A 20,838-nucleotide genomic window follows, 5' to 3' on the forward strand; every position below is an offset into this window, starting at 1 on the left:
GTGGCCTCCGCGCCACGGGCATGTGGAGAGCTGAAAAAGTTTCCTTGTGTGTGCCGAAACAATAAGTAAAAAGTAAAGTTGATCATACGTCAGCAGGAAAGCTTTCACGGCAAAGCTGCACGAATCAAAATACAATGAGCCACGTTGCGCGTGCTACTTCGCGATGCCAAATATTATTTAGCACCAGTCACGAGACTGCAACACGCCATTATGGCAGAGTACGAGAGGGAGCAGAGCCAAGCGCGGTTGCCGTCGCTTTCGCCGTCACCGTCGATGGCGACAGAAATGGTAATGGAATTGGCTAATGGAAGGACCTCTATGTCTCTGTGGCCAATGCTCAAATGCTCGCTATGCTTGTGCTATGCTTGTCTGCGAGTCTGTAACATATTTGGCGGTATTCCCTGCTACGCTCGCCTAGGCTGGGTCATGTCCTTGGCCTGTTTGGGCACTGAGCGCGTGCAGCCCTGGCTCGTCTCGTTCGACAAACAAAACTCAAAGGCATAACAATTACCGTTTGTCGTTGTTGCTCTTATGACTGCTGTTGATGTTATAAGTATGTATATTGTTTTGTGAGCTTTGGATTGTCGGTGGGTTCTGTGGCTGTGTCTGACATCTTTTGTTATACAATGAGACTTTAATTCATATATGGACATTTATAGAAACACTATTTAAGTTGCATTACATTTAATTAATATTGTCTTATTGATTCTCAATTCATACGCCACATTCCATTTTACAAAAAGAGCTTTATCTAATTTATCAGATCTGTATTAAATGCTTTTTGCTGGCAATAATAATTAATAGGAACATTACCAGTACCTACTAAATATGAAAAGTCTTAAAAACTTACGAGATAAAAAACTGAAGTTCAATAAGACTTTGATTCGACGCCAAACCCGTACCCTTAAATATGTAAGTTTAACAAGTAAGAATGTTGCAGTCGTGTGTTACCGACTGTGGAATACCTATTTACACCCCATCAGCATCTTAGTAGCTAAGTTTTGCTCTAATACTGTAGAAAATTCAGTTTTTCTCGATTAGCATAATTTTTCACTTTCGTAAATGAGTATAATAATCCACTTTCGTGAATGAGTATATTTATGTTGGCTTCAAGCAATGTGAATAATTCGTCCGATATGTATATCGAAATTGAGATACTAATCCCAGTCGAGGGTAATTGTTGATGTTATTTGATTTATAATTACAGTCGGTTTGACTTGTTTTTCATTTCATTCTCAGAACTTGCCGTGTCAGAATATGTGTTACTTAATGTGACTCAGTAGTGACCTCGAAAATAGCTTTTACCAAAATATATACAGCTAAGTAACCTAGTACTAGAGTCCGTGGCGGAGGCAGCACGAGTGCCGTTCTCTGAAATGCAGCCCAGTCCCATCACGTTCCATACTCACTATGCTTTTACCTAGGGACCAGACTCAGACTACGCGGACCGCTTGATATGTAAAGTGTATTCATAAAACAACACCCGCCTCTTGAGAGGAAAAGAGTGCTAAAAAATTGAGCTGCACTTAGCGAAATTACCATAAAACACTATTACTGCTGCAAGCCCGAAATCAATTTATCCGAGCCGAAACCGAGCCCAGTCGAAGTCTGCTGAAACCTAGGACCGACTACGCGACCTAGGTTTGGCTAGGATAGTCCAAGTGGTGAAGAAAAGTGCAAGTCCCAAACCTATTTAAGCCACGTCGCCTATAGAGCCAGCAGATATTTAACCCTCTATGCAAAGTACGGAATGCGAAGTGTGGGAGCCATGGATTTTTCAGTTTCAGCGGAAACACCCAAATTGACCGTGGCGTCAATTTGGCTCGCGCGTCATTGTTGCATGCATACGAGTATAATAAAATACAAATTGCAGACAATTGATTTTTCATATGATTGCTGCATTCCTTTGGGTGTACCGAAAAGTAGGCAAAGGTTAATTGCCCTGTGCTCCGCCTGCCTGCCCCTCTGCATACACAAATTTGAATGTCAAAGTGAAGTACCGCTACTTATTGACCCTTGCGAGAAGGAGTACTCCATTGATTTGATTATTTCCAAGTCTACACATGATAAATATATTGAAGATTAATTCTGCTTGGAGTATATGTGCGAATAGCTGCCGTATTTGCAAATAGCTACCACAAAGAGATGCCCATGCAAATCATATAAATGTTTAAAAACAATAGTTTATTTATTGAAAACAGAAAAGCATGTTTGCATATGCTGCTAAGTGGACAATCGGACAAGCCAAATAAATAATATTTACCAATTCAATATCTAAAATGCAAACAAGCCAATTGAACAGCGAATTGGTTAAAAATATATCCAAGCCTCGCGTCCAGGTGATCACCGGGCCCCCTGTGGTCAGGTATGCATGCAGATAAATGAATATGTGGTATTATTTTGCGAATTCACTCTGTTGAATATTCAGTAAGCATTCCGACATTTCGGTATAACTGTAGATATCATATGCATAAACTATGTACTTTTGTTCAACGATTTAATTTTAGTGAACTTTTAGTTAACATTTTAAAAATTCTAAGTAGTTAAAAAAATGTTAACTAAAAGTCCACTAAAAATAATTGATGAAATCGTTGAATAATATTTTAGAGCCAATTCTAAACGCAGTAAATAAATCTATTAAACAAATATGAGAAACGAGATGGGTATTTGGATTTTTTAATCTACATTCAATATTACAAACAGTTTGATGGATGAAATAATAAAAGCATGTGCAGAGGAATGTATTTCTGCCTGATAAATATTTGGAAGATTTTTGCCCCTGCACTCACCTGAACGGAATGATCCAAATTATTGATGATGCGTATCACCCGACCTGCACTGCGCTTTATCGAGCCCGATGTGGTCGATAATGTGCCCAAATCCGCTTCCATTATTGAGGGCTTTCGACTGGCGGGCTTCGAGCCCCAGCCCTGATTTCCGGGTGAAGCGTACCACATGCCGTTCTTTTTACCGTAGCTGGCGGGCTGTCCACGGCAACAAAAATAAGCAAATAGGAAAATACGTAAATTGTTGGAAATTCTACCGCTGACCATGTACAAATATATACACGAGCGCATATATACGAGCGCATGTGTGTGTGTTTTTATTTTTGTCTTTGTGTTCGTAATTGTGTGTAAATTGTTGGTAGGCGTTCGTTTCGTTAAGTTGACGTCTCTGCGAATAATTTTCGCGCAAATCTGAATTTAATGAAATTGTTTTGCAAAACGTAATAGACATGGTCGAAAAAGGTACATATGTATATGTATATATATTTGTAATTATAAATAATAAGATTCATTCAAGTTTATATAAAAATGGAAAAGATATTTTCAAATATATTACAGAATGTTTAATTCATTTGTATCCTGTGCTAGTACAACAAGTAAGAAAACTCTAGTCGAGAGTTCTCGACTAGATACTACCCTGAACCAAACTAATAGAAAAGCACATTTAGTATGGTTCAAATTTCAATTTCGATGTATTTAAAATGCTGTGGTGCAGTGCGAATTTGAATAATTTAATTTCTAGACGTAATTATAATGTTCAGATGTATGTATATTCCAAAACAGAAGTCTCTAGTACTTGAAATCCGCCTTTTACAAAAGTGAGGGTGAGCGGGTGAATTTAGGGGTGGGGGGTAAATTTTAACGAAAATCGAAATTATATAAAGTACACATAAGTCTACATTTAAAATTTGGAAGCTCTAGCTCTAAAGGTGTAGAAGATATAATTAAAGAACTAGCTTTCGATAAGGTTTTTAATCGATAATAAAATATCGGGAGTTGTTATCGATTTTTTGTGATAAACTCGATATGCGCGTGATACACACGGACCTAGGAAAAAAAATTTCAAGTCTTTAGCTCTTATATCTTCTGAGATCGACACGTTCATACATACGGACGGACGGACGGACAGACAGACGGACAGGGCTAAATCAACTCAGCTCGTCGCCCTGATCAAGAATATATATACTTTGTGGGGTCTGCCACGCCTGCTTCTGCCTTTTACATACTTTTAACAAAACCATTATACCCTGATTTCCCCATTTTCATTTTCGAACTAGCGATGTCGAAACTGAAATAGATTCACTGATGCAACGCCATCTAGCAGAACCAAACGAAACTAACTCTGATGTGATTCTAAGAATGTGCTAGAAGATGTTTGAATGCATGTGTGCACACGTATAGGAAAGCTGCTGTTGCTGCAGCACGTGCGTTTGATAATTGGCCAAGCATATTATTATTATTTAACGTCGATTGACTAAACCGAATTTAATGAATAGTTAACAAATTTGAAAAAATTAAAAATCTTGTACAATTAGCTACAGTGGCGTCTGCCTTGATTGATAATGTTTTTAATCGATAACAAAATATCGGGAATAGTTATCGATTTTTAAAAATAAACTCGACATCCGCGCTGTATATACGGTCATTAAAAAAAATCAAGTCTCTAGCTCTTATATCTTCTGAAATCGACGCGTTCAAACATACGGACAGACGGACGGACGGACAGGGCTAAGTCGACTCAGCTCGTCTCCCTGATCAAGAATATACATATATACTTTGTGGGGTCTGCCACACATCCTTTTGCCTGTTACATACATTTTAACAAAACCATTATAGCCTGATTTTCCATTTTCAACATTCCCTGAACCCATCAAGGTAGAAATATATGAAAGATCTTTGAATTTGTGTTAATATTCCAGCTCAAGTTCCAATACATTTGAATATGTACAGTTTACCTAGAGAGATTAACGCAAATTTAACTAAGTCCTTAACTTCACTACCTGAACGTGTATAAAATAAAACAAGTAAGAACGTTGCAGTCGGGAGTTACATACTGCGGAATACTCATTCACACTTCAAAAGCAATTTAGTAGCTAAAAACTGAACAGTTTTTCTCGATTTGCATTTCATTTTTGGCCAGCTTAAGTAACAAGCTAACGGTAACCTAGCTGAAAAACCAGTAAGAAGGCTCTAGTCGAGAGTGCTCGACTAGAAGATACCCTGAAACCTCCAGTCTGATATTCTAATCATTCTATACCTCTTTTATGCACATATGCATATATACACATGCATCCGCACGCACGTATAAAAACGCGCTCTGCTACCTGCGCAGTAATCAGCGACTGCGCTTGGGCTGCGATCTGCGACGAACAATCTTAATGAAACGTCAGAACGTCATCATAATGTTCTAATGTATATACATTCCAAAGCACAAGTCTCTAGTATTCGAAATGCGTTTTTTTTTCAAATTGAGGGCGAGGGGGCGTGGTATCCAAAATCTGTTGATCACAAAATGTTTGTATTCATCATATGTATGTACACAGTATAGCTTCCAGGTCTAAAAGGGTTCAAATGAGACTGAAAAAACAAAATCAGTTTTTCGATTATTCTCGATAAAAAAGTTATCGGATGATATATCGAAAAAATAAAGCAAACTTGTACTCCGTTGGTATACGAGAGTATGCATGCCGAATTTTAGCTCTCTAGCTTTTGTATCTTCTGAGATCGACGCACTCATACAGACGGACGGACGGACAGACGGACAGGGCTATATCGACTCAGCTCGTCGTGCTGATCAAGAATATATATACTTTATGGGGTCTGCGATGATCCTTCTGCCCGTTACATACTTTTACATAAAACCATTATACCCGATTTTCCATTTTCAATGGGTTCAGGGTATATTTAGGAGATTACGCTCAAAAAATGAAAAAATTACAGGGTATTTTTCGATATGCCACTCCCCTAAAAATGCGTAACAATATTATTTGGGGAATCGATAGAGGAGGTTACTGGTAACTTAAATATGCAAATTTGAAGCTTCTAGCTCTTATACTTTAGCAGATATAAAAGTTTGCGGTTTGCCTCGCCCCCTTTGGGCGGTGATAATAGATTCCATCTCTAAGGAATCGAAACATTAGCTCACCTGCAAAATTTCAGCATTCTAGATTTACAACCTTGGGAGATACAGTTTTATCCGATTCACCACGCCCCTAATGGGCAACTCAAATGAGCTAGGAGCAGGGAGATGATTCGGGTCCTCGATAAATGTTGTTATGGTGCTTACATTTCTGATGACAGCATACCTTAACAACTACTACAAATAGCTTTGCAAAAGCTTAAATTACGCGCTCAATTAAACTTTGAGCAACTCGGAAAAGTGAGCAGTAGCACGCAGGCAGACTAAGTAAGCGCAACTTCAAAGCCCTTCGTTTGAGATGCAGCCTTCCAGAAAATTCATTGAAGCAATCCACAGGCCCATGAGCCCTTCAGCTCCTCAAGTAGTATCTCAATCGCAGGAACAGCTTGCCCATACTTTTTCCACAACAGCCATTATCATCCCGATTATTATTACTTGAGGATATTTTATTTTATTGTCCTAAGCGAAAAGGTTGTTATGCAAATATCTTGTAAACAAATAAATACGCAAACATGAGAGGAAGTCTAGACTGTTTTCTGTTATTCGGAAAATAATTCGACACTTGGCCTAGAATATTAATAGAGAGTCTGAGAGCCCATCGCGTAAAATCCTAGCTTGCAAATAACTGTTCACCGTTTCGGGTTGTCTGTAAATAAGTTTTGTTCGCTTACATTTAGAAGCAAGTAAGAAGTCTCTAGTCGAGACTGCTCGACTAGGAGATACCCTGAACCCTCCAAGCTGATATTCTAATCATTTTGCACTACTTTAATGCACATAACATAAACATGAATCCAGACGCACGCATAAGCCCGCGCTCTGCTAATTAGTAAGTAAGCAGCAACTGCGCTTAGGCTGCAGTGCATTATGGACAATAATAAGAGAATTTATTTGTTGTCTCCAGGTCTAAATTTGCTCAAATGAGGCTGAAAAAAACTAAAAGAATTTTCCGATTATTCTCGATAAAAAAGTTATCGGATGACTTATCGCATTCATACAGACGGACGGTCGGACGGACAGACAGATGGACAGGGCTACATCGACTCAGCTCGTCGTCCTGATCAAGAATATATATACTTTATAGGGTCTGCCCCGCCTTCTTCTGCCGTTAACACAAAACCATTATACCGTGTATGTATGTATATGTGCATAAAAAAAGTACAGAATGATTAGAATATCAGATTAGAGGGTTCAGGGTATCTCCTTGCCGAGCAGTCTCGACTAGAGCCATCTTACATGTTGAATACATAAATTTATGGATTTATCTTCTGATCTTCTGTTTACCTTGAATTCAATAAAATCGCTTAAGATTTTTTTTTAAATTCTCACGAGTCAGCTTCCAGTTGAGATAGATGCTTTTAAAACATTGTCTCAGTCAAAGTTAAGGTATTTAACATTGTACATGGACATGAAAGAGTATAATTTATCAGTGCTCTCGACACTACTGTAATTTCATTTATCTGGCCTTTATGTTTTAATATTTCAAGCATGCTTATGCTTTTGAATGAGTGAAAATTTGTTCCAAAATTATTCAAAGATTTTATTCCGATGCAAAGACCTTCATTGATTTCATTAACAAACCCATTTTTATCAGCCAGAAAACCTTCATAGTCCACTCTATAGTCTATTTAGGCCAACTGCCTTAAACTTATTTGTAGGAAATGATTTATGAATACTGAATTTGGGATTGTAAACTTTTAAAACGCTCAAATGTTATTTTGTGACGCAGGTCTTGCATATTATTGGGCTGCATGCAAAAGGCATTTCATTCTTTTGTGGACTTCAAATGAAATATTTAAACATGCGCATACGGTGGATCAAAAAATGGCAGTCGCCCAGCCTGCACACGTAGACCATTAAAAAACACTTAGAAAAACAACAAAAGTCATTTAAACTTTTTACCAACTTTTTTTCTGCAGTTTGAGTGTGTGTATACAGCAAATAGCAGAAAAAATGTGAAATTAAGAGATGTGTGCCGGTGGGCGGTGGTTGGCAGGCGGTGGGCGTGGGATTGGCTGGGATGTTGTTTAGTGGGATTGTGGGGGTGAGCTCATTGTTTACACTGAACACTGACCCAAGACTTGGTCGGCGATGTGAGCATCACAAAGGGCGAACTTTCCTCGCTATCCTCGTCGATGTACATTTGTGCGAAAGTTTTGCACTAGCTGTTGATGAGTCTGTGTTGGCCGCTGAGTGTTGGGCGTTCTGAGTCCTACGGGTGCGCCAGTTTGCTTACTTTAGTTGCCTTTTTGGTTTTAATTCACTTGCAGTTGCAGTTTTTCTTTATAAAAACAATGATAGCAACGACAACATCAACAACATCAGCAGCAGGAGCTGCGCACGGCATTAACTTAATAATAAATAAACGTTTTCTCGCCCGCCAAAGCGCAGTATGTATAGCTTAAACGTTCACTTTGTCTGGCTGCCGTTTTAAAGTGTTAATTCAGCAATTAACAGCAATTCATTTAATAGCACTTTAAATTAGTTGATTGCTTGCCCAGTGCAACTGATCGCGCTTATGCAACACCTCATGATAGATAGTCATAGTCATAGACATAGAGTCAGAGTCGGAAGTGAAGCTTCCTTGGACCAGTGAACTTTCACTTCTATTTTAATTATATTTCGTTCTGTGGCTTCTTGCGTCGCATTTACGTATCGTTTCCTTGGCGTTTGCCAAACGACTGCGGCTAAGTGGCTGAATTTCAAAATCGAAAGGCTCACTTGCTCAAAACGGCAGACCAAGCCAAGCCTCGCCACGCCAGGCCACATCACGTCACGTCACGCCAGGCTACACACAACGTTACGTTACGCTATCCGATATCATCTGACCATATATATAAATATCTATGTATATGTGTATATGTATTTATTGTATTCATATATACATAAGGCAATATAGCGTGTAATACACGTGTTGTATACATAAACCATATTCAAATTACCAAGTTGACGCCCAGCCTTACGACATCGTGAGTCCCGCTACACTCGCTCACCCCAACAACTGTATACCAACACAATTATAGCTTTACAACTGTATACTCCGGCCAGTATGCGTTACTACTTGTATATACTTGTATTCATTTATTGCTCAGTCAAATCGGCAATGGCGATCTCACGCCGCATGCATTAGCTGCCATTTTGTTGTGTCCGTTTTATGTTTTAGTTGTTGTTATATTAGTGGTAGTGTTGCTGTTGTATTTGTATTGTATACCGATAGGTTGTTGGTGTTGGTGTTGGTGTTGGTATTGGTGTTGGTGTAGAATTTGCTTTAGTGTTTGTCCGTCAACAATTCGGTAGTACCGCCACTCGACGCTGAGTGGCGCTCGACGTTCATTCAGTATGTCAATAGTTCCAAAGGGTCGCTAAAAACATTGTATGTACATAGCTGTAAGTCGGCAGATGGAACAGTCACGGTCATTGTTCATGTACCAGTTATGGTATATTTCACCTTTTTGAATATTATGGATTCTATTAATTATTGTTGGAGAATACAGCTCCCCCTCCCTAACGCACCCAGTTGAACCTTTTGGTTGCCCACGAGCTTCCAGGTACGGCTACGGCAGCACGAGCTCACTTGGTTTTTCCCACGCACACCATCAACATTGGCGCAACTTTCTTCCTTTGTGTTTGGCTTTGCGTTGGCTTGCATAGCCAGTAGTATAGCACTGCGCTGCTTTTGGTGTGGGCCTTGGTATTGACATAGGTAAGGAAGAGGATGTATTGCAGCGGCAGTAGTGTTGGCATTGCTTCATAGTATCGCTATTGGTTGGGAATTGGTATGCATGCCAAGCAGTTGCGTCCTAAGCTCCGGCGTTCACTGCTCGGACTGGCCTCTAGTTGGCTTATTGCTTTTGACTTTGAGTAGCTTATTCGGATATTTATTACCATGTCGGTTGTGTTTGTGTTTCATTTACAAGTAGCACGCACTCTTATCAATTCCCACTCTCCTGCGAGCTGGCAAAACGTTTCATTTTGTTCTGTTCTCAAATTATTATAGCTTAGTGCTTAAATATGTATCGCAGTTTCATTGACTAATCCGTTTTCATTCACAAGTTCACAAGTTCTTTTTCTACTTTTCTTTAGAATATCCCCTGCATGTTCAAACATGTTGCAAGACAATGACTAAATACATTTCTTACACATCTGCCTCTGTGCATCAAGGCAATTGTAGTAGGCGAAATAAAATAAATAGCATAATTCAAATCATAAGTATAAATACAAAATAGTGGGAACGGATAATAAAATAAAATTCGGTATGTCATATAAAGTATATATATTCTTGAACAGGACGACGAGCTAAGTCGATTTAGCCCTGTCCGTCCGTCCGGCCGTCCGTTCGTCCGCCTGTATGAGTGCGTAGATCTCAGAAGATACAAAAGCTAGAGAGCTGAAATTTGGCGTGCATACTCGTGCTTGCTTTATTTGCTCGATAAATCATCAGATAACTTCTTGATTGAGAATAATCGAAAAATTGATTTTGTTTTTTTAGCCTCATTTGAACATTATTAGACAAGGAGACCTCAGATTTACTGTGTATATACACAGCACCTTGTGGTAAACGACATTCATTGTTTTTTGGTCAGGTGGAAGAACAATTGACCATGAGAAAAACACGCATTTTCTAGATTGAGGCCACAAATAGTCAAAGATTGGCCCTGTGATTTGTTGATCGTCATGGCGAAGGCAAGACGAATCGGGAATTGAATTCGTTTAAACTCAAAGGGCATATCTGTTGGGATCATCGGAGTCCTAGGAATAACAACTTCATTTTTATACCCTTAACCCATTGAAAATGGGAAAATGGTTTTTGTTAAAATTTACCCCTCACCCCTAAATCCACCCCCTCGCCCTAATCTTTGTAAAAGTCGTATATCAAATACTAGAGACTTGTGCTTCGGTATATACATACATTTAAACATCATGATTACGTTCTGAAAGTTTCATTACGATCGTACGTCTAGAAATTAAATTATTCAACAAATAAGTTCTCCTAATATTGCCAATACTGCAGCGCAACCAAAGCGCAAACGCCTGTGTGTGTGTGTGTGTGTGTGTGTGTGTGTGTGTGTGTGTGTGTGTGTGTGTGTGTGTGTGTGTGTGTGTGTGTGTGTGTGTGTGTGTGTGTGTGTGTGTGTGTGTGTGCGTGTGTGTGCGTGTGCGTGTGTGTGTGTGTGTGTGTGTGTGTGTGTGTGTGTGTGTGTGTGTGTGTGTGTGTGTGTGTGTGTGTGTGTGTGTGTGTGTGTGTGTGTGTGTGTGTGTGTGTGTGTGTGTGTGTGTGTGTGTGTGTGTGTGTGTGTGTGTGTGTGTGTGTGTGTGTGTGTGTGTGTGTGTGTGTGTGTGTGTGTGTAAGTGTGCTAACTATTACTGAAATATCAGTTGCTTGTAGGGTTCAGGGGATCTCGTAGTCGAGCAGTCTCGACTAGAGCTTTATTACTTGTTAAATTTTTCTTTGAGTATCGACGCGTGAATCACATTGCTCATCAGTTTTCTTATCACCAAACGCGTTCCATTGCACAGTTTTGGTTGATTTAAATTTCTAAGCATGATAACTACCTAGCCAACCTTCAGTTGTAAATTGTGCGGTGGTAAACCAGGCACATCCAAGGAGTTCAAAAATTCAGTTGGATAATTAGTGGCTTTTTCTTCGTTTGTTACACAGTCGATAGATTTGAATGAATACAGAGTACCAACGATTTTATTTTAAATTATAAGATTAAGGTCATCCACATCTTTATATGCTCGCTCACTTAACCATTTAGTATTTTTGTGGTGATGTTCGGAAATACTTTGTTGATAAGCTCATCTTTTAATGAGACGAAATTGCAAAATTGTTGTGGAAATGAAAGCAAGCCACTCGATTCGTCAACAGGAATACGGCCATTACCGATATTCAGCAATTGCTTCGAGAAATCATCAGCAGATAGATCGTTCAACAATGCAACTCTCATATTTACTGACAGTTGAAGTTTGGTTACATATCGCCACAGATTTGATGCTTTAAACCATTTCTTATTGCCGTTTCACGGGCTGCCTCTCTTTGAGAAGCACGAATTAAGGCCCTTCTTTGCTGGGAAGAACTAACGCGCCGCCTTTCTCAGGTGATTTCTCGTTCTTCGTCAGATAATTGACTCGCGTTATTTCGTTGCCTAATTGCATCATGGGTCCGCCGGGAAAGATTAGTTCTAGGACGCGGCATTTTTATTAATAGTAATACTGAATATGCCCTCGCACAAAACCACAAAACAATCGAGATATATAAATATGAATAATTTACACAAACTAATGTCTGAGACAAACAAATTTTTTTTTTTATAAAATTAGCTTTTTTATGAATAGTCAGGATCGCCTGAGGCTGTGCCGTAGACTGACTGACTACATTTGTTTATTTACTTCTATACTATTGTATAATATGAGAGCAGGACCGAAAACTGTCACTGTTAAAAAGCCTACTGAGTATCAATAGAAATTTGAATCTTTAGGGAAAATATCGCGTTTTTCAAGTATTCGTGAAATTTTTTCAGTATGTTTAAGATCTGCTATCCTACTCGTAGCAGAGATAAATCCAACAAATCCAAAACCATGAAAATTGGTCCAGCAGATCTCGAGTTATAAGTGCTGGAAAACTTTTCACAACTCTCTTTTATATATATAGATGATGAATACAAACATTTTGTAATTTACAGATTTTGGATACCATGCCCCCTTCGCCCCCAATTTGTAAAAAACGATTTAAAATACTAAAGACTTGTGCTTTGAAATGCACATACACTTGATCATTATGATTTCGTTCTGAAAGTTTCATTAAGATTATACGTCTAGAAATTAAATAATTCAACAAACCGCAGTCGCTTATGCGCGGGCATATGCGTGCGTGCGGATGCATGTGTATATATGTATATGTGTATAAAATAATTACAGAATGAATAGAATATCAGATTGGAGTGTTTAGGGTATCTCCTAGTCGAGCAGTCTCGACTAGAGCCCTCTTGTTATACCTGAACCCATTGAAAATGGGAAATCAGAGTATAATGGTTTTGTTAAAAGTATGTAATAGGCAGAAGGAGGCGTGGCAGTTCCCACAAAGTATATATATTATTGATCAGGGCGACGAGTTGGGTCGATTTAGCCCTGTCCGTCTGTCCGTATGAACGCCGAGATCTCAGAAGATATAAGAGCTAGAGAGCTGAGCGGAGTACTATTAGACGTGAAGACTTCAGATTTACTGTGTATATACATATAATGAATACAAACATTTTGTAATCAACAGATTTTGGATACCACGCCCCCTTTGCCCCCAATTTGTAAAAAACGTATTTCAAGTACTAGAGACTTGTGCTGAATGTACACACATTTTGACCATATAATTACGACGTGAAAATTTCATTAAGATCGTATGTTTACAACAGAAGTTATTCACCAAGTAAATTCTCATACTATTGCCCACACTGCAGCGCAGCCCAAGCTCAGTCGCTGCTTACTGCGCAGTTAGCAGAGCGCGGGCGCTTGAGGGTGGATGCATGTGTCTGTATATGTGCGTGCATAAAAGTAGTGCAGAATGATAAGAATATCAGCTTGGAGGGTTCAGGGTATCTCCTAGTCGAGCAGTCTCGACTAGAGTCTTCTTACTTGTTTATTATTATTTTTTTTTTAATTTTTTTTTTTAGCATTACTCTTACTCTCTTAAAATCAAAACTGATTAACTTAGTGAATTAATAAGTAAATATTGTTTTCTTTCAAGTCGATTATAAGGCTGCTAGATTTTTATACCCTGAACCCATTGTAAATGGGAAATCAGGGTATATTGGTTTTGTTAAAAGTATGCGAATTGTTATTGAAATATCAGTTGCTCGAGAGTTCAGGAGATCTCGTAGTCGGACAGTATCGGACTTGTTTAATTTCATATTTAAGTCGAGAACAAGCTTTAATATTCACAAATACGTGTTAATTCCTAGCAAGCCGTTCAACGAATTCTAACTCGAATATTTTCCTTTCTGTATGTATATATAAAAATCGTTGGCTATGAAAATCACATGCCATGTTATTTGTCGAGTTTCTACACTGTTGCAATATTTTTCAATAAAAGCGACGGAATTGGCCAAAATATTCGTATTGTCGGCCTAAACTATGCCAGTGGTCAGCATTGTGGCGCATAGTTCTGTGAGCAGAGGCAACTTGCAAACATATTTTCAATTTCTATTGTTCTTGTCAGCGCCCACACTTCAGTCTGGACGCCGAGTTCGGCGGGGTTGGACGCCGCATTGGTTGGATGTCGCACAAGTTGTTAATAAAACTTTACCTATTTTATGCTTTGGCGAAATGATTACTGCGGAGCCCACAATTTAAAGTTTTTAGCACGCACATAAATCAAAGATCCGAGCCGAAAGCCAAAGCTAAGCCGCAACTCAGGGTCGACTGCCTACACTGTTCCAGGTTCTGGTTCTGGTTCTGGCTCTGCTTCAGTTTTGATATTGTTTCTGCGCTGTTTCTGCTTCTGGTGCTGGTGCTGGTGCTGGTGCTGGCCAACGCGTGCGTGCAGAGTTCTTTAGTGAAAAACTTGAACTGGACACAGCCGTTGCCATTATTCTCGTAGGGAGCAAAAAAAAGTCCAAAAGTAGAATGAAAACAAAAGCCCTTTTGGCCAGGCAGGGAGGCGAGTGTGTGTAACAGAGACAGAGACACAATGGAATGAGAGCATAAAACAAAAGCCTGTACGGGATGGAAAATTAATAAACGTCATAATAATACTCGCAATTTCCTTCACCCTGCCCACATTTCGACACAAGCTTTTTGCATATTTGAACTACGAATATATTTGAGAATATTTCCTGGGGAAACTGGGCTGCACCAAAGGAAAAAGAAACCTCATTGGTCGTTAGATACTGTTATCCCCTGGCACCCTGCTCGCATGCTTTGCTTTTGATTTAAGCAGTTTCAAATGTTGTACATTGTTGCCTCATTTATGTGTCCTTCATAGTTTTATTATTGTTTTTTCGACCTCTTGACTTACTAAATACGAGTAAGCACGTACATGCTGGACGCTCCATCCCCAGCAAGTCTCCACCAGGGCACAGCTTTTCTACCAACCTCATCTCCCATGTCCGACTACCTCGCCAAGTCGAATTATTTTTATGCAACATTCGTGCGGAAGTAGCATGGCTGGTGACTTATCGCCGTCACTCTGCCGACAATAGTCCTGCGTCCATTCGTCGGCTATTGTCAGATCCAAGCAGCTTACTCAGAGCAGCGCCGTCGTTTGGGTGTGCGTGCGTGTATAAATAATTTCGGTCTTAATTATTTGTTTAGGTGTAAATATTTCAAGCTCACAAATCGGCCGAATACTAAATAAACAAAAATGTAGCTCGCGACGAGAGCAAGAAAGAGGTCGAGGCTTATGGCTTAATTATTCCAATGCATGAAACTCGTTGCCATCCGGGCTAAAGACGGAGCCCAAGTCAAAGCCTTGGCACTCTTGTGCCTCTGCGTGGACGTGGCTGCAAGGGCTTCCCCTTTTAATTGTGCCTATGACCTAAGAAATGATTGCTAAAGACTTTGGCATGTTCAACCGGTGACCCGAAGGCTGCTCGTTTGGCTTTCGTTATGGCTGGCCTTTTGTTTGGATTACTTCTGATTTTTAATATACTTATTCCTTTACGCACGCGTATAACACATAATTTTTTATGATTTATAAAACTTTTAGTGCAGTGTATTTTTTGTCTTAATTATTTCCTTCATGCTCGCCATTAATTAATGGCCACATCAGCACTGGCTTCGCCATTGAGTCAAGTGCTCCCGTTTTCTTAATTTCCAGTGTGGAGGTCAATATCGGCATAAGCTCTCATCGTTGGTTAGAGGTTAAGAAAGCACTACAAGAGTGGTGCGATGGGCAGTGGCCTACTAGTACGCTGGGCGAAATCGCCAAATAATTGGCATAAAGTCGAAAAACGCAGATATCGAGCTGAATCTTGGTATATTTGATAATTATGGCTCTTTAAATATGTAAAGAAAATTTTTAGTTAATTTGACCACGCCTACCCGAATATCCCATATATAGGAACAAGGCGTATACGTGATTTCGAATGAAATTTTAATTTTTTATTAATTTTCATACCCTAAACTCATTGAAAATGGGAAATCAGGGTATAATGGTTTTGTGAAAAAGTATGTAACGGGCAGAAGAAATCATCGCAGACCCCAAAAAATATATATAATCTTGATCAGGACGACGAGCTGAGTCGATATAGCCCTGTCCGTCTAAATGAGCGCACCGATCTCAGAAGATACAATAGCTAGAGAGCTGAAATACATTGGCATACATACTCGTGTATACCATACGCAGTACGAATTTGTCTTATTTTTTCGATAAATCATCCGATACCTTTTTATCGAAAATAATCGAAAAATTAATTTTGTTTTTTCAGCCTCATTTTATTACTATTAGACATGAATACAAACTTTTTGTAATTAACAGATTTTGGATACCACGCCCGTTTCACCCCCAATTTGAAAAAAACGCATTTCAAGTACTAGAGACTTGTGCTTTGGAATATACATACATTTGAATATTATAATTACGTTCCGAAAGTTACATTGAGATTTTACGTCTAGAAATTAAACAATTCAACAAATATTTTCTCATAATATTGCCCACACTGCAGCGCAGCCCAAGCGCAGCCGCTGCTTACTGCGCAGCTAGCAGAGCGCATTTTCATACAAGGGTGCGGATGCGTATGTGTGCATATGTGCATCAAAGAAGTACAGAATTATTAGAATATCAGATTGGAGGGTTCAAGGTATCTCCTAGTCGAGCCTTTTTACTTGTTCATATATAGGTTATCTATTTTGATTATGTTGGAATTTATAATTGCTACCATTAAATTTTTTATGCCACTTATTTTCTTATTATTCCACCTTGTGTGCTGTGTACGTAACCCATCCTCTATGTCCATATTAAAATATCTGTATAGAGAGTGTCTTCTAGCCTTCTGTGCACTCTATATTTTAGGGATCCACAAAGACTTACAAAGATTTACACTCACTGCACTGCATCCCCCATTTAGCCCTCGACTTTTTAACGAGAAGCATGCAATATGGAAGTAGAGCACGGATGGGGTCTCGTCAGCTACCTATGTAGTTATCCGTGAATATCAAATTAAAATAACGAATGTTAATTAATGTACACTTTGAAGAAAATGCTTAGCTGATTTAATTTTAATTACGAATTTATGCGGCACAACAGCCTTTTTGTGGAGTTGACATTGGGCTCTGTTTTGTTAGCCGATAACCGTTATGCAAATTTGAGTTTGGCTCGCGAGACGACTGGATCAATATCGCGACTCGGACTTGTTATTCCTCATAACGCTGACAAATTGTTGATGAATTTGATAAATAAGGTAGCTGAGAGCCCCACGCAGAGTAGGGGGCGTGCTCAACTAATTGCACTTCGTGACGAGTGTTGAACCTGTCTTGGGCAGGAGTCTAATGAGTGGCACTATGCTCGTAGCAATGCCAACTTTTCTAAATCATTTCAAGCATGTTAGACAATATCTGAGGGCGACTGCGTTAGAGATGGCGTGGGTGACCAGGCTAGCAGCACTATCAGTGTCGACTGTCATGGACATACAAGGACAAATACTATGATATGTGGCCTGCATGCATGATATACAATATAATACTATATATCAGCACACATACATGTGTATGTGTGTCTTTAGCATGCCCGGTGACATTTTCTGCTCCATTATTTTCATCATGTCTAACAGACGACCCGTCAACATGGAAGTGGAGGAGCGGCCCAACACGTTCAACTTTTTTCGCATTGCGGGCTCCGAGTCTTGCCAACTGTCCGGAGTCCCTTCTTCTGTCCATATGCGATTGCGATGGTGTTCGCAAGGGACGTCTAGTTACATATATGTTATGTTGGCTGTTGCATGCGTTTGAATGAATGCTGGGTGCCCACACATGCTGCCAGAGCAGACAAATAGCTAAGTATACACTTATTACTTCCGCTTTCCCGCTTGCATGTCACCACATGCATGCCCATGTACATACATCTTAAGGAGAATCATCTGTGCATCAAAGTAATGCATTAAAAATATCCACATCCCACCCACACAAAGAGTTGTACGTTCCATAGCTGACAATTGTATATGGAGTTTCCATGTCGGACGAATGGCATAAGAGTTTGCGGGCATCTTTTGTTTTGCAAAGCGGATCCGTTCCCATTTTTCATACATTGTGCTTAAATTTATGCATATATCAGAATAGTCCTTGGAAATAACAAACTGATACTGTGTCATACTACGTATGCAAATTTGACAGTCTCCGCCTCATTATTTGACACCATAATAATTTGTGACCAGAATACATTTATGGACACTGAAGTAAGGACACATGCACACACACACCCGTACACACGCTCATACATGCGGGACGCTCAGTTAATAAGGAAATATCCTTTTACACGTGTGACCCCAATAATTTTCGGAGTTCTTAGAGCCTGAGTCATTGGCGAACTATGCGCTTGCATTACTAATAATAACCATTATACAAATGTATGCACGCGGCGTCTGAGAGGGCGGGAGACATGTGTATGTGTGAGCTTGTGGCTCCTGCCTGTGTGTGTGTGGGTGTGTGTAAGTGTTGGATGGTGGATATGTGCGTGTATTTACATATGCTGGATCGGGGGTGTATATTGTGTGCTGTGTTGTGATTTATTGCATTCGTGTGCCAGATTTAACAAATGTAATGCGCCACACTCCCAACTCTCTCTCTCTCACTCTCTCTCTCTCACTCTCTCTCTCACTCTCTCTCTCTCTCTCTCTCTCTCTCTCACACACACACACACATACAAACACATACATACTTGCTCTCCCTCTCTCTGTCTCTGTCTCGCCACTCGCCAGCTCATGCATATGCAAAGTTTCGAATATTTTGCCTGCCAACACTATGTGAGTGCGTCATTGTACTTAGAGTCTGTAAAACGTCTATGCAACTGTGTGGGGGAATGTATGTGGGTGGACTTCTGCTATAGCTATAGTTTGCATAAATATTCCGCACGGAGTCATATTTCTTGTAGCGTTTAGAGTAGGTCGTAAAATGGCGTGCACATACGTGTCTGAATCATTTGACTTCCGTTGTCGTTCAGGATGCTACTCTGGCTTGCATTGTTCCGATTTATTATTAAACGGGTTCTGTGATGAATTTTTGAATTTGTTTTATTATCCGTTAAGGAACTCACTCTTGATAGTCTTTAAGAATCACAGCATCAGAGCATTCGATATATTGCTCGCGTCTTCTGCAACTTTTTACACTTGATGATCTTCAGCTCCTATTACATTTTATTGTTGCTATTATTTGCATGATGATGATGACCTCTCTGATAATTGTCAAGTATTAACAATAACATACTGTTTGAATCCTCTATCGTTTGAACAAATATTCCATTTAAAACTGTTTATTGGAGCAGAGCTATGCCGTGAAGATATAAAATTTGCAATTCCTTAATCTGGTGAATCTCTATTGGGCTTTTTAGAAACGTGGGTGACCTAAACACGACTCATTGATATTGGGATGATAAAAGAACAACCAAAATCATTCGCAAATATCGAAGTTTTCAAAATATTACATAAAACACGCTTATTCTATTTCAATTCTATTCACAGGGGATAGCCACATCTCAGATATAATATAAATGATAAATAAAATGTGATAATACCATTGATTTACTTCCAAGCAGCTTCAAGAGACTAGTTTCCTGCTAGCAAAAATTGCTAATGAGTATTTACACCAACATTTTATACAAATGACATTAGCAAAGTACAGAAAAGCATTAAACTTTCCACTCCGATCATTCTATGATTCTCTCACGTCAAACTTTCTAGTTGTAATCATTAGTGTAGCTTTATTATGGATTTGAAATCAATTTATATTATCAAAATAGACAATAAAGTCGGAGCTCATAGATTGAAAATATATCAGACACAGAAAATATATCAAGTATTTGCTAGCGTTGTAGCGTTTTATATGGAAGTAGAGCTCTCCATTCTTCCATTAACTAAAAACAAAATGCGATTGCTTTCTTAACATTGATAGCCTGTATGATCAATGCTTGCAATTAGGCTTTGTTTTGAAACATATATCCGGAATTGGGAGTAATCCCTAAGCAAAATACAATGAGGCTGCAAAAACGGGAGGATTATAATTGAAAAGATGCACGTTGCAAAAGTGGAAAATATTCAATTTATTAATGCAGTTTTGATTCCCCCAAGCACTTCAATCCCTTTTGCATTTAATCAGTTTATGTTGAATTGGACATGTATTGTGATGACTCTTCAGAAGTGTTTCAGAGAGGGTCGAAGGAAAGACTACAATCAATTGATATTTACGTGCGATGTTTGCAAAAACGCATTTACAGCGGACTCTTTCGCCCAAAAATCACGGAGTGTTGACTTCTCGGGTGGCTCTCGGGTCGGGTAGGTGGTCATCTCCGTCGTGGTCGACTCGGCGTACATGTCGGTCGGTAATTGGCTTTTCTTGTGCGGATTAGTTAGCCTTGATTTGCTATTTTTGGCATAGAATGTGTGCCTTGACTTGATTCGCCTAATAAATGAATTAAAAGCACGTGTCACTTGGTCTGACCTGATTTATGCGGCAATGCTTTGCTCGCCTCTTGCTTTGGCTTTGGCTCTGACGCTGGCTCTGGTAATTTGAATAATTGGCCTTACGACACCATATGGACCGTGTAAAAAAGCATTTATCACAGCTAATATAATTAATGTCACTGGCACTACACTTGCCGCATAAATCATATGTCTCGAGAAAATCGTTTGCACGTACCGATCCGCGCTTAGCAAATTATGTTTTTGGGAGCCACTCTTAATGGCGTATTGCCTAGACCCGGACCCGGACAACCACAAT

The 20,838-nt window shown here is 39.4% G+C and overlaps 1 protein-coding gene across 2 annotated transcripts in view; it reads right to left on the reverse strand.

Moving 5' to 3' along the window:
• Positions 1-20,838, reverse strand: part of DCX-EMAP (Doublecortin-domain-containing echinoderm-microtubule-associated protein) — a 39,071-nt gene that overhangs the window by 8,017 nt on the left and 10,216 nt on the right. The window contains exons 1-2 of one of the 2 annotated variants that reach the window (XM_089260440.1): positions 7,997-8,477; positions 2,790-2,984 (exon numbers count right to left, since the gene is read on the reverse strand). In XM_089260440.1, the coding sequence (XP_089116566.1) occupies positions 2,790-2,984; positions 7,997-8,065 (264 nt within the window). In that variant the 5' untranslated portion in view covers positions 8,066-8,477. Of the gene's footprint in view, positions 1-2,789; positions 2,985-7,996; positions 8,478-20,838 lie in introns of those variants that run through there. The other variant, XM_089260439.1, reaches the window with a different exon arrangement.

Source organism: Drosophila navojoa, chromosome 4, assembly GCF_054131105.1.
Source record: "Drosophila navojoa isolate 15081-1374.11 chromosome 4, UAZ_NAV_1.0, whole genome shotgun sequence".
Taxonomy (NCBI): domain Eukaryota; kingdom Metazoa; phylum Arthropoda; class Insecta; order Diptera; family Drosophilidae; genus Drosophila; species Drosophila navojoa.